The 14961-nt window shown below is 43.2% G+C and overlaps 1 protein-coding gene across 1 annotated transcript in view; it reads left to right on the top strand.

Annotated features, from left to right (window-relative positions):
- The window catches only part of LOC117482578 (NLR family CARD domain-containing protein 3-like), a 35959-nt gene extending 23585 nt beyond the window's left edge, over positions 1–12374 (top strand). The window contains exons 4-13 of the mRNA XM_034130713.1: positions 1072–1179; positions 1671–1778; positions 2339–2417; positions 3039–3264; positions 3410–5207; positions 5295–5468; positions 7862–8008; positions 11025–11071; positions 11160–11875; positions 12363–12374. Of these exons, the coding sequence (XP_033986604.1) occupies positions 1072–1179; positions 1671–1778; positions 2339–2417; positions 3039–3264; positions 3410–5207; positions 5295–5468; positions 7862–8008; positions 11025–11071; positions 11160–11875; positions 12363–12374 (3415 nt within the window). The remainder of the gene's footprint in view (positions 1–1071; positions 1180–1670; positions 1779–2338; positions 2418–3038; positions 3265–3409; positions 5208–5294; positions 5469–7861; positions 8009–11024; positions 11072–11159; positions 11876–12362) is intronic.
- Positions 12375–14961: the final 2587 nt, after the last annotated feature.

Genomic DNA, 14961 nt, shown 5'->3' with positions numbered 1-14961 from the left:
AATATAGATGTTTTTTATTTTAAAGAAAATTCAGATTTTACATAGTAAACAACTGTAAATTATAGTGTCCGTCCAAAAATTCTTCTTTACTTATAGTGAAAACTACCCTTGGATGATGGGTTAGTAGACTAAAAGCTTTAGGAATCCAAAGTACAACATATAATAAGTACCCTGTATCAAGATTGATGCAAAACAAGTGACATTTGACCTTTTTAGAGAGATTTAGCAAAAAGAAAACCACTTCTGGGGTCATTTTTTTTTTTTTCTTCATATCTCTGGCCCCCCTTGGTCGATTTTGATGGTTGACACCTCTTTCTGACCGTTAGAGCCAATAGAATCGAAGGGGGAGTCCCCCACACACACTCATTGTGAAAAGAAAAGGTGGGGGCTTCGAGCATGCAGTTTTGCATTAGAGTGAAGCTACAGTCTAGCTTTGACATCTGGAAACGGAAAAGCAGTTTTAATGCTTATGGATTATCAGAAATAATTTCAACGGGACACAGACACATTAGATTAACCTATCGATTAACTTCAGCAGCGTTTTTATCGTTTTAATGCCATTGAAGACCACTTTGGAGAGACTACAGAGCCAAGGTAAAAATGTTAGCATTTTTAGCTACCTAGCGTCACCTGTTTTGATGTCCGTTTTTGTTTATAACGTCGCAAATTCGTATAATTCAGTGATAATGAGGGTACCCATCGATTCTGTGTCACCTCACGATGTGAAACGATGTGTTGGATGTGGAGAAGAGATAAATAATAAGGTTTTGTGAGTGATTTTCGGTGCAGTCATCTGTTAGCATTTTTCGCTCGTTGCTAATTCAGAGGCTCAGTGTTAGCATTGTGGGTTTTCTTTAAAAAAAAAATGATCAGTGAGATGAGTTTCTTCCCGTTACATGGATATAAAACATTCATAGTTTATTAAATGAACATGGCCTCAGACACTTTTTCCTGCAAGATGTTGCGGCAGTGCCCCGGTACCGGGGTCTCTCGGGCTTAACAGGTTAAGAGATTTAACATATTTTCTATCAGTTTTTGTCCAGCTTGCAAAAGTATCTGTTTCTGTTTCAGGGTCCAGCAGCAGAGACCAGACTCTCCCAGCTGTCTGTCCTTCAAGAGCGACTGGTCGAAGGACAACTTCATAGACTTTAAAGGACAACCTCCATCTGCTGATCAGAGGTAAGCTCTAACTCATAGAAAGAGTCCGGTTATCATTGAATAAAACTAGTCCATATGAAGTCTTGTCCAACTTATGTTCTAGCAGTATTTCTCCAGCATGTTTTATGGCCACATAATCAGGAGAGAGGAAGTCGTTTTTTCTCAGCAAAAACTTAAATACTGTGAGTCTCCAGATATGTGGGTGGAGAAAAAAGCAATCGATCTGAGGATCCTGGATCAAGACTATGTTGTAGACGTCGTTTCAAATACTAATGTATAAGTAAAGATACACAACTGTCAAACCATTCTTAATCCTGTTGCAGATTTTAACTTCGTTACCCACTTCTGGTTTTAGTCAATCTCTGCATGTATATAAAGTATGATCTCTTATCTTACTAGATATTCTAACATCACTACAGACCATGAGTTAACTATGCCTTGCAGCTAGTAGCAGGGTATGAGTTGAACTTTTTAAACGTGTCACACATGCACATAATTCTGTTCTGTTTCAGGGTCCAGCAGCAGAGACCAGACTCTCCCAGCTGTCTGTCCTTCAAGAGCGACTTGTCGAAGGACAACTTCATAGACTTTAAAGGACGACCTCCATCTGCTGATCAGAGGTAAGCTCTAACTCATAGTAAGAGTCCGGTTATGATAGAATAAAACTAGTCCGTATGAAGTCCAAAGTGTTTAGTTGTGAACGTCCACACTGGGAGGGGCAGTGAAACTCCATCTGAAAACTCAGGCTGTTCAGAAGCTGTTCCACCATCTCACAAACACTTCTGATGGAGGAGACTGAGCCTTCATCAAAGTCACAACCAGCTCTATTGCCAGGTGAACCCTGACCCCTGCTATGGTGCTGGAGGTGGAGCTTGGGGGGGGGGGGGGTAACGGGGGCTGGTGTAAGAACTGTTCCTAGGTCTTTCCTTTTCTGATGAACAGCTGTTAGCCAGCTGCAGAGTCCAGTATCTATCCACACAGCCACGTTTCAGGAAGACCAGAATGAAGGATGGACAGAATCCTCTGGTCTTCAACAGTAGCTGGAAATAAATATTCCTGTAGTGCAAAGTTCCCGCTGAGGCACAGGACCACCAGCCTGTTCCCCTGTCCTCCTTTACCCTGAGTGTGTCTCTGTGTGGACAGACATAATGTGAGCTAATGCTTCATGGTTCCTCCACAGAGGGGACCAGGAGAGCTCGGAGGTTCCCGGTGGTCAGTCTGCCCAGCAGCATCAGACACAGCTGGACTCCATATTTACGGTGAGTACATGTTGTTAGAGCCACAATGAAGTCAACGTTATTATTTAGATTCATAATTTGATAAATGAATTAATGATGTAAAATGATTTATATTGCCATGGTGAATATCTTTTGATGAAATGATTGTTTATTTTAAATCGTAAATATGATCTGTTTCCTTGTACCTTCCGGTGTTTATTTAAGTGAGGTAATTGAGGACAGCCGCGGTGCTCTGAGACCTGATGAGACGGGGAGCGGAACAGTTTTTCGATCGCAAATTGTAAATGAAATTAGTGTTGCAAATTGGATTGCAAAGTATAGTTTATATAGGAAAGTATATCGCCGAAATTATTAGTTAGATTTGTTATTTTGAGACTATTTAAGTCAATACTTTTTTTGTTAATAAATTACATTTTTTGACTGAAAATCTTCGGCTGCTTATTGCTCTGGATTGCGTGTCGTCAACCCCGCTCTATAGTGGCATCAAAGGAAACCTTGGATGCAACTACACATGTACTACAGATACTTTACCTCTCTTCTGCTCACAGTCATCTCCATGCTGCACTTTTAGAGAGTCAGTCTGTCCGGATCTGATGTTTGGATCCATGGTTTATAGTTTGTGTCGTTCATGTGATGTTCCAGCTGCTGGAGGACCACATCGTCACCTTTGTGAAGAGCGAGCTGAAGAAGATCCAGAAGGCTCTGAGTTCAGATTACCCAGAATGCTTAGCAAGTCAGAGTGAGGATGAGGAGGTGTTGGAGGCTGAGGATGAAGAGCAGAGGAGGAGCAGAGAGGCATTTCTGAACATCACACTGCACTTCCTGAGGAGCATGAAGCAGGAGGAGCTGGCTGACCGTCTGCACCGCAGTAAGAGGGTTTCTATAAAGATTTAACACTCTGGATAAATGTCTCATCTGCTGATGTCTCAAGAGACCAACATATATCCATATTTTAATCAGAGAACCAGAGTTACAGTGTGACCAGATGATCTTTTTGTTGTGTGTTCTTTCAGAAACCTTTGCTGCAGTCTGTCAGCGTAAACTGAAGTCTAACCTGAAGGAGAAGTTCCAGTGTGTGTTTGAGGGCATTGCTAAAGCAGGAAACCCAACCCTTCTGAACCAGATCTACACAGAGCTCTACATCACAGAGGGGGGGTCTGCAGAGGTCAATGATGAACATGAGGTCAGACAGATTGAGACAGCATCCAGGAAACCAGACAGACCAGAAACAACCATCAGACAGGAAGACTTCTTTAAAGCCTCACCTGGAAGAGATGCACCAATCAGAGCAGTGATGACAAAGGGCGTGGCTGGCATTGGGAAAACAGTCTTAACACAGAAGTTCAGTCTGGACTGGGCTGAAGGCAAAGCCAACCAGGACATCCAGTTCATATTTCCATTCACCTTCAGAGAGCTGAATTTGGTGAGAGAGAACAAGTACAGCTTGGTGGAACTTGTTCATCACTTTTTCACTGAAACCAGAGACGCAGGAATCTGCAGGTTTGATCAGTTCCCGGTTGTGTTCATCTTTGACGGTCTGGATGAGTGTCGACTTCCTCTGGACTTCCACAACACTGAGACCCTGACTGATGTCAGAAAGTCCACCTCAGTGGATGTGCTGCTGACAAACCTCATCAGGGGGAAGCTGCTTCCCTCTGCTCGCCTCTGGATAACCACACGACCTGCAGCAGCCAATCAGATCCCTCCTGAGTGTGTGGACATGGTGACAGAGGTCCGAGGGTTTACTGACCCACAGAAGGAGGAGTACTTCAGGAAGAGATTCAGAGATCAGGAGCAGGCCGGCACCATCATCTCCCACATCAAGACCTCACGAAGCCTCCACATCATGTGCCACATCCCAGTCTTCTGCTGGATCTCTGCTTCAGTTCTGGAGGAGGTGTTGAAAACCAGAGAGGGAGGAGAGCTGCCCAAGAGCCTGACTGAGATGTACATCCACTTCCTGGTGATTCAATCCAAAGTGAAGAACATCAAGTATCATGGAGGAGCTGAGACAGATCTACTCTGGAGTCCAGTGAGCAGGAAGATGATGGAGGCTCTGGTAAAACTGGCTTTTGAGCAGCTGCAGAAAGGCAACCTGATCTTCTATGAGTCCGACCTGACAGAGTGTGGCATCGATATCAGAGCAGCCTCAGTGTACTCAGGAGTGTTCACACAGGTCTTTAGAGAGGAGAGAGGACTGTACCAGAAGGACAAGGTGTTCTGCTTCGTCCATCTGAGCGTTCAGGAGTTTCTGGCTGCTCTTCATGTCCATCTGACCTTCATCAACTCTGGGGTCAACCTGCTGGCAGAAGAACCAACAACCTCCCAGAAGTCTGAAGTCAAACCTGAACTAACACATCTCTACCAGAGCGCTGTGGACCAGGCCTTACAGAGTCCAAACGGACACCTGGACTTGTTCCTCCGCTTCCTCCTGGGTCTTTCACTGCAGACCAATCAGAAACTCCTACGAGGCCTGCTGACACAGACAGGAAGTAGCTCAGAGACCAATCAGGAAACAGTCCAGTACATCAAGAAGAGGATAGAAGAGGATCTGTCTGCAGAGAGAAGCATCAACCTGTTCCACTGTCTGAATGAACTGAATGATCGTTCTCTAGTGGAGGAGATCCAACAGTCCCTGAGTTCAGGAAGTCTCTCCACAGATAATATGTCTCCTGCTCAGTGGTCAGCTCTGGTCTTCATCTTACTGTCATCAGAAGAAGATCTGGACGTGTTTGACCTGAATAAATACTGTGCTTCAGAGGAGGCTCTTCTGAGGCTGCTTCCAGTGGTCAAAGCCTCCAACAAAGCTCTGTAAGTACAGAGATCATTTGATTTAGAGAATCAGTTATTAATACACTGCTGTCTCCTGAATAACTGTTGTCGTCATCGTCTCTTCAGGCTGAGTGGCTGCAACCTGTCAGAGAGAAGCTGTGAAGCTCTGTCCTCAGTCCTCAGCTCCCAGTCCTCTAGTCTGAGAGAGCTGGACCTGAGTAACAACGACCTGCAGGATTCAGGAGTGAAGCTGCTGTCTGCTGGACTGGAGAGTCCACACTGTGAACTGAAGACTCTCAGGTCAGTGCACAGTACAGTTTGACTTAGCCAGCAATAAAAGTCAATACCAACATCAGCCATGCTGTTGTGCTGTGGGAATACCATCATCGATTCAATTTTCAAGATTCAGAGATTTATTGTCATGTCATATACACAACTACGGTGTAGTTATGCAATGAATGAAAAACGTAGGTCAGCGGTTCCTCAACAGTGCAATTACAAGACATACATTTTTATAAAAATAAAATAATAATTAAATAGTCTGAAAAAATGTATAATAACAGTGGAAGCTCAGGTGCTTAACTCTCTCTTAACATTGTCGTTGAAACGAGACCAGAGGTGATGCCAGCGGACTGTTCAAGCCGTGACAACAGGATGCTATGGTCCACAGTGTCAAAGGCAGCAGTCAGATCTAACAGCACCAAGACAGCTGGGCTACCTGAGTCGGCGGCCAGGAGCAGATCATTAAAAACTCTTGAAAGGACTGTTTCAGTGCTATGCATGGGTTTGAAGCCAGACTGAAACTTTTCATGGATTCCATGCGTGGTTAAGAAAGACTGCAGCTGGGTGTAGACTACTCGCTCCAGGGCTTTAGATAAAAAAGGTAGCTGGGAGATGGGCCTAACATTTGCGAGAATGGAGGGATCGAGATTTTTCTTTTTAAGTAGTGGCTTAACCACGGCATGTTTGAAGGCGGCTGGGACACATCCTGAGCTAAGAGAGGTGTTTATAAGTAATAAAACACTCGCTCCAACTGATTCAAAAACATCTCTAAGAAAGCGAGAGGGAATGCTGTCTGAGGTGCAGTTTGTCGGCCGCAGGTGCTTGACTACATTCGAGAGAGAAGAGAGGGATACAGGCTCAAAGTGGTCGAGGACAGCAGGGCACAGAAAAGGAGCAGGATCTGGGTTAGCACTAGTGTGGGCTAGCCTAAGAGCAGATACTTTTTCAATAAAAAATGTAAGAAACTTATCACAGAGAGTAGTCGATGGGACAATAGAAGAAACATCACAGGGATTAATGATAGAGTTGAGGACATTAAAAATAACCTGATGTTTATGGCTGTTTTTGGAGATTAACAGAGAAATGTGCTCTGTTTTGGCTGCTTTGACTGCCGTCTGGTAGTCAGAAAGGCAAGCACGAAGGATTTCTAGGGAGACATGGAGTTTATCCTTTTTCCATTTTCTCTCTGCACGCCTGCAAGCGCGTCTGAGAGCACGAGTACAGTCATTAAGCTACGGCTCTGAAAGTGCTTTGGTGCGTCTAAGCGTAAAAGGAGCAACAGAATCCAGTGTTAGGGTACATGTCGAGTCAAACATGGAGATAAGCTCATCAGCATTAAAAGCACAGTTCACATCTAATTTACAGATCGGAGAAGCATTAAAAGCATCAGAAAACTGTGAGGCAGTCAAGGGGTTAATCGAACGCAGACGACGCGCAGGGGCACGTGATTCGACTCCTGCGGAAGGGATGGAGGTTGTAAACAGAACTGGTAAATGGTCTGAGATACGCGTTGCTGCACATATTTCATCCACAGAGACAGACAGTCCAAACGATAATACTATATCTAAGGTATGTCCTTTTTCGTGTGTTGGGCCAGCCACGGACTGAATAAGACCGAAAGAGTCGAGGAGATTTAAAAAGTCCCTAACCAGAGGTTTGGACTCGCAGCACACATGGACATTAAAATCTCCACAAATCAAAACACGATCATATTTCACCATGATCCCGGACAGAAAGTCCGAAAAGTCTGTAATGAAATCCTTATTGCACTTTGGCGGACGATACACGACTGCGCAGAGTATAGGCGAGGCCGGGTTCAGTTCAAAAAGCAGAGGCCGCAGCTCCGGAAAGACAGGGCGAATCCACCGAACCCTCAGATGGCGTGCAGCGGGAGGGCCATGACATCTGATGCGTGGATAAGTCACAGAAGAAGCCGTCAGGTATGCTTTTTGATGGACCAGTGCACCACCACGCTTTCCCCGTCGTCTAAAGCGCTTTCGGCGAGGCAGGATGCAGGGCAACCGGCACAGGTAGGTGGGAATATCCTACAGTAGAGGGGGGGGAGTCGATTTACGGTTGCCAGATGTAGGTTTGGGCAGCAGTATAAACTCCAGTGAGGGTCTGAGGTGGAGGAGAGCTTGGCGATCATAGACGAGCAGAGCAGAGACTGACAAACATTCTGACAAACAGAACAAACACAGGATAGCTAAAGGCAGAGAGCTGAGGGAGCGGCATGCAGACACAGGCGCCATCTTGAAATCCACCACAATAGTACAATAGTATTTGACTTGTGAAGCAGTGACTGGAGTTGTAGGTGTAGAGATGACCCAGAGGTGATGCAGTAATAAGCCCCGCCCCCCTTCCAGTCCTGGACCCTCAGATGATCTGACGGCTTGTTTGTGTGTCTGCAGGCTGTCAGGCTGTCTGATCACAGAGGAAGGCTGTGATGCTCTGGCCTCAGCTTTAAACCCCTCCCATCTGAGAGAGCTGGACCTGAGCTACAATCATCCAGGAGACTCAGGGGGGAGGCTGCTGTCTGCTGGACTGGACACGCTCAGGTATGGCCACTAATGGCCTAAACCAGGGGTTCCCAACCTTTTTTCCCAAGAGCCCCCCCACAAATGACTCCGGTTGGAAGTTGCGCCCCCCCCCCCCCCCACACACACACACACAAGGGGGGTAGCATTTTGTAAAAGGAGGATGAAAGCGTAATTAAGGAGCACTATTGGAGTGACTTTGATGGTTATTGGACTCAGGATTCATTTGGATTCCCGCTGTATGAAGAAATTAAAGGACGGCGCAAGTGGAAACAATTCACAAAGGGATTAAACTGTTTAAAACACATGCTCAAAGTAAGCCGGATTTTGCCGATGTGTTTATGTGGATTCAAAAGTCGTAAATAATCTACAAAATGGAGGAGACCGATCTGATCGGAGCAACTGTGACAAATAATCCAACTGAATAAAATAAAATAAAATAAAATAAATCATCTGAGGCCTGGCACACCCCCTGCGATCTTTGGCGCGCCCCCCTTGGGGTTGGGAACCACTGGCCTAAACAATGCCTGCAAAAAGAAAAATACACTATACAGACAATTCATAAACTATAGAACTTCAGAAGCAGAAAATAAATATAAAAGATATAAGAATAAATGAACCAATATTATGAGAATATGTAAGAAAGAATACTATAATAAAATACTAGAGAATTATCAGAATAATATGAAAGGTTTATGGAAGGTATTAAATAGTATCGTTAGAAATGGAGCAAAGAGTACAGGTTACCCTGAGTTTCTTGTTGACAAAGATAATGTTATCAATAACACAGAAGATGTGGTTCATGGTTTGAACCAATTCTTTGTAAATGTGGGGCCAGATCTGGCAGAAAGAATGACAAGCATAGAAACAACTAAAGGGGAAGATACAGACCTCTGGAATGAAAACAATAGCTCTTTCTTCCTCAGAGCAGTCGAAGGAAAATAAATCATAGACACTGTACGGAAATGTAAAAGCAAGTACTCGAGCGATTGGAATAATATTGATATGATTATAGTCAAACACATTATTGAAGAAATTGCAGAACCATGAACACATCTTTGTAACTTGTCTTTTCAATCTGGTACATTCCCTAATGAAATGAAAATAGCTAAAGTTATACCATGATATCAAACTGGGGATGAACACCATGACACACATCACATGTTTCTTTGCTCTCCCACTTTCATCCTTGAAAAGGGTTTTACAAAAAGACTTGACAGTTTCATGGAAACACATCAGCTGTTGGACGACAGTCGATATGGATTCAGGAAAGACAGATCAACATGTACGGCACTAATGGGATTAAGTGAGGAAATAGCAAACTGCTTGGACAATAAAAAATAAGCAGTGGGAATATTGATAGAGCTACAGAAAGCATGTGACACCATAGATCACAACATGTTACTGACACCACTGGAAAGGTATGGCATCAGAGGATTAGACTGGTTTAGAGATTATTGAAGCCACAGACAACACTTTGTTAAATAGGTGAACATAAATCAGAAGACATGAACATAACTTGTGGAGTACCTCAGGGGTCTGTGTTGGGTCCAAAGCTGTTCATCATATACATCAACCATATTTGCAGAGTATCAAATATATTGACATGTATTTTATTTGCAGATGATACTAATATGTTTTGTTCTGGTGACAGTTTGAAACAGCTAATAGAGGTAATAACAGCAGACATGATTAAAGTCAAACATTGGTTTGATAAGAACAAATGATCATTAAATATAAGCAGAACAAAGATTATGCTCTTTGGAAAACATCAACCAAATCCTCAGGTTAATCCTAGACAACATAAACATAGAAAGAGTATGTAAACAAGTTCCTTGGTGTTAGAGCACAACATCAGCTGGAAACCTCATATCCATCATGTCAAAGCTAAACTGGCTGAGACTATCGCACTATTGGGGAAAGCAAGACACACTCTGGAGTACACATCATGATATACTCTGTGATACACTCATATCACATCATGATATACTCTGTGTGATACACTCATATCACATCATGATATACTCTGTGTGATACACTCATATCACATCATGATATACTCTGTGTGATACACTCATATCACATCATGATATACTCTGTGTGATACACTCATATCACATCATGATATACTCTGTGTGATACACTCATATCACATCATGATATACTCTGTGTGATACACTCATATCACATCATGATATACTCTGTGTGATACACTCATATCACATCATGATATACTCTGTGTGATACACTCATATCACATCATGATATACTCTGTGTGATACACTCATATCACATCATGATATACTCTGTGTGATACACTCGTATCACATCATGATATACTCTCTGTGATACACTCATATCACATCATGATATACTCTGTGTGATACACTCATATCTCCATGTCTGAGTTACTGTGTGGAGATCTGGGGAAACACAAAACCAACCTGCAGCCGTTATGCACATTACAAAAAAGGGCTATAAGAATAATCAATAATGTTGGATATCTTGAACACACTCATTCATTATTCTTGAAGTCACACACACTGAAGTTTACTGATCTGGTTACATTTCAAACTGCATCATGTACAGAGCAAGACATCATCTACTTCCTAGGACACTACAGACGTTGTTCATAGACAGAGAGGGGGGGTATCATCTGAGAGGAGATCTACATCTGAAACAACTCAAGGTCAGAAGAACTCTGAGAAGAGCAGAACAATCTGTGTGGGGGGGGGGGGGGGGGGGGGGGGGGGGTTTCATGGAGCGGTTTGGAGCAGGAGTTCAAACAAAGCACACATAGCATTCACTTTGAAGGATGCACAGAAACACTTCTTTGGGAAAGTATGAGAATGAAGAAAGGAGATTGAAGTGGAGAAATGATTGTGAATGTATAAATGTAAATATGTAAGTAGGAATAACTTGCAGACATGATTTAAAGGACAATCATTGATCAGCTGTAAGTAATTGGGGGCAGTCTGTGGACATATAAGATAATTTAGACTAACTGACCGCCCCCCCCCTCCTCCTCTGCTTTCAGCCTGGAGCCTGCTGCAGCCCGGTTCTTGAGGCCAGGTCTCAGGAAGTGTAAGTGTGTTTTTCATCATGAACATCTTCACACTGAGACATCACAGGGACTTTAATAACCTTTAATACCTGCTGTGTCTCTCATCAGATTTCTGTGGACTCACACTGGACTCAAACACAGTGAACAGAAACCTCAAACTGTCTGAGGACAACAGGAAGGTGACACGTGTGAGAGAGGGGCAGAAATATCCTGATCATCCAGAGAGGTTTGACTCCTTCTGTTATCAGCTGATGTGCAGAGAAGCTCTGACTGGTCGCTGTTACTGGGAGGTCGAGTGGAGAGGAGTGGTTACTATATCAGTGACTTCCAGAGGAATCAGGAGGAGAGGAAAGAGAGAGGACTGTGTGTTTGGAAGGAATGATCAGTCCTGGAGTCTGGAGTGCTCTGGTTACTCTGTCTGTCACAATAACAGAGAAACAAACATCTCCTCCTCCTCCTCCTCCTCCTCCTCCTCCCCCCCCTCCTATGGTAGAGTAGCAGTGTATCTGGATCATCCTGCTGGCTCTCTCTCCTTCTACAGAGTCTCCTCTAGAGGCACACTGACCCACCTCCACACCTTCAGAACCACATTCACTGAAACTCTCTATGCTGGGTTTGGGTTCTGGTTTGGGTTAGGGTTAGGTTCCTCTTCAGTGTCTCTGTGTCCCCCCCCCCCCCCCGCTGAGCACATAGATCAGTGTGTTCAGGATCACTCACAGCTGACTCTCAGGTCTTCTGGGTCTGCTTTCTGTCTCCAGAATCAGAACTCTCAGGTCTTCTGGTCTGCTTCCTGTCCCCAGAACCAGAACTCTCAGGTCTTCTGGGTCTGCTTTCTGTCTCCAGAATCAGAACTCTCAGGTCTTCTGGTCTGCTTTCTGTCCCCAGAACCAGAACTCTCAGGTCTTCTGGTCTGCTTTCTGTCCCCAGAACCAGAACTGTCAGGTCTTCTGGTCTGCTTTCTGTCCCCAGAACCAGAACTCTCAGGTCTTCTGGGTCTGCTTTCTGTCTCCAGAACCAGAACTCTCAGGTCTTCTGGGTCTGCTTTCTGTCCCCAGAACCAGAACTGTCAGGTCTTCTGGTCTGCTTTCTGTCCCCAGAACCAGAACTCTCAGGTCTTCTGGGTCTGCTTTCTGTCTCCAGAACCAGAACTCTCAGGTCTTCTGGTCTGCTTTCTGTCCCCAGAACCAGAACTCTCAGGTCTTCTGGGTCTGCTTTCTGTCCCCAGAACCAGAACTCTCAGGTCTTCTGGGTCTGCTTTCTGTCCCCAGAACCAGAACTCTCAGGTCTTCTGGGTCTGCTTTCTGTCTCCAGAACCAGAACTAAACCTGGAGAAGTCCAGTTGTTACTCTCCAAACATCTGGACCAAACTCCCAGAAACCTGCAGGTCTTGTTTCATGTTTCTTTGATTCTCTTCTCTTTGTAATGACTAGTTTGAAAAGCCATTTGATAACGTGTTTCCGCTGCACTGGTTCTGAATGCTCTGAATGTCTTTCATTTGTTTAAAGCTCTTTGAATAGCCTTGTGTTGAAAGCTGCTGTATAAATAAACCTGCCTTGCCTTTGCAATGTTGAGTTGGTTTTCATTTTAAATATCCATATTTCTTAGATGAATGATAGTAAAAAGGTATTTCTTGACATTTGATAGACTGCATTATTAACATATTAAAAACATATTAGGATTTGTAGTTGCAGATTGAATTCTGTTTAAACCAGTCGGTAATGTGCAGTTTCCTCCACTAGATGGCACTCTTTACCTTCTCCGTAATACTCTGTACAATGCACTGATCCGTACATCAGTTACTTTCACTTATTTACACTACAGTATATGTAATGACAATATATTCTATATTCTAATGTTCAGTGTTACATTCTGTTTGACCTTATTCTATGTTACACGTTTAAAGGTGACTTAGTCCTGCTTCTTACTTACAGCATTACGTCTTCTTTTATCCTTTTATACTTAAGTGTCCCTATCCTGCTCCTGTTAAGATTTACATAAGTACATTTCGGACTAAAATAAAAAATAAAGACTAAATTGTATAAAACTCTAGAAAGATCAAACATTATGAGCAGTGAATGTGAGGTCTGCAGAACCGCCTCTGCCCACTGTGAGGCGCCTGCAGTACCGCCTCTGCCCACTGTGAGGCGCCATGTGTCCGCAGAACAAAGAGTCACACAGGTCCCTGAGATGGAAAGAACATGTTGAGGTTTGATTTCTAAAGTATTCCCCCTTTAAAAGGCAGTATTTACCCTGCTGTGTTTCTCTGTGTTTTAATGCTTGGATTATTTATTGTTTGTTTCAAATGTTACTAAATGTTGTGAAGCCTTGCAGGGATTTAAAGGAAGCTCAGCATTAATGACAGGAAGCAAACCACCGGGAACACTTAGTAAAGAAACACTAAGTTACACGTGTTTTTATTTACAGATAGAAACCCACCGGCTGCACACGGATACCTCACATGTGGAAATGTCAAGTAAACGTGAAATAAAGCAGATTCACTGGAAGCGTTCAAACACACCTGCTCCAGGAATACTATCACGTAAAGAGAGAGCCTTCCAGAAGACTTTCTGCTCTTGGGTCTTGGACATCAGAAACATCCTGAATCCACTTTGTAAAGGTCTTTTTAAGGACACTTAAAGTATACGTTTAGTCAGAATGAAACATCCAGGAAAGGTTAAGGGTTCTGAGATTATTAAGGGGTTTTGGGGGGACCTGGGGGGATTTAAGGAGGACATTTAAGATGTTCTGATACATCTGTAAGGGGTTATAGGGAAGATGTAAGGTGTTCTGATGCATCTTTAAGGGGTTATAGGGAAGACTTAAGGTGTTTTGATAAACCTTTAAGATGTTTCAGGGAAGATTTAGGGTTTCTATGTGATCTTTAAGGGGTAATAGGGAAAATGTCAGGTGTACAAATACATTTTTAAGGGGTTTCAGGAAATATTTAATGAGTTCTGATATTTTGAAGGTGTTATGGGGGACCTGGGGGACCTAGGGGGGATTTAAACAGTTCTTATTATTGTTAAAGATATTTTTGTGTATCTAGAGAATATTGAATGTGATATTTTTAAGGGCTATCAGGGATGAGATTTAAGGTGTTCTTATTAAAGGGTTTTCAAGGAATCCAGATGTTCTCTGATGCATCTCGGCTTTAAATTATGTTCCAGGAGATTTGCAAAAGTTTCTAAGGGAAAATCTTGTGATTTTAAGGGGAATCAGAGGTTCTGAGTGATATAAAGATACTTTAAGGGATCATTTAAGGGTTTTAAGTTTTTAACACAGGCTTTATGGAAGCTCCATGAGAGATAAGGGGTTTTCAGGAGAGGTTCCAGATGTTGTTAAGGGGTTTCAAGGAGCACACCATAATCTCTTATATTAAAGTGTTCTCTTAAGGGGGATTTTAAGGGGTTTTATTTGAACACGTCTCCACTGTGAGAGCACTATCAGGTGTTTTCATACGAAGAGGAAGGATCACCAAAATAAAATGTGTATTATCATTTGTTTTAAATAATGCATTAGATTTAAAGAATGAAAATATCTTCTAATGTAATTGATATTTGAGATAAACCTGAATGCAAACATCTTAGTGAGTTCACTCTGGCCTCAATGTGTGCTTTAGACTCACATCTCACCGTAAAGAAAGACTCTTCAAGCACTGAACCTTGAACTGAACGCTCTGTGTTTACCAGAAGCCTTTCCACTGAACACACTGAAGAACAATGTTCATCATATTTGTAATAATAACTGCAGCCTGTTGCCGTGTGCTTTCTTCCTCCTCCTCCTCCTCTTCCTCCTCTCCAACATCTCATTGACTTCTTCTCTCCGCGCACTGGAATCTGTTCCAGCTTTCCAGACGTTTCTGTGTCCCTGGAGGAAGGGTTAGGGCTAAAGCAGGATACATATTTAATCA

Source organism: Trematomus bernacchii, unplaced genomic scaffold (genome assembly GCF_902827165.1).
Source record: "Trematomus bernacchii unplaced genomic scaffold, fTreBer1.1, whole genome shotgun sequence".
Taxonomy (NCBI): Eukaryota; Metazoa; Chordata; class Actinopteri; order Perciformes; family Nototheniidae; genus Trematomus; species Trematomus bernacchii.
This window is presented reverse-complemented; position numbering and strand designations above follow the sequence as displayed.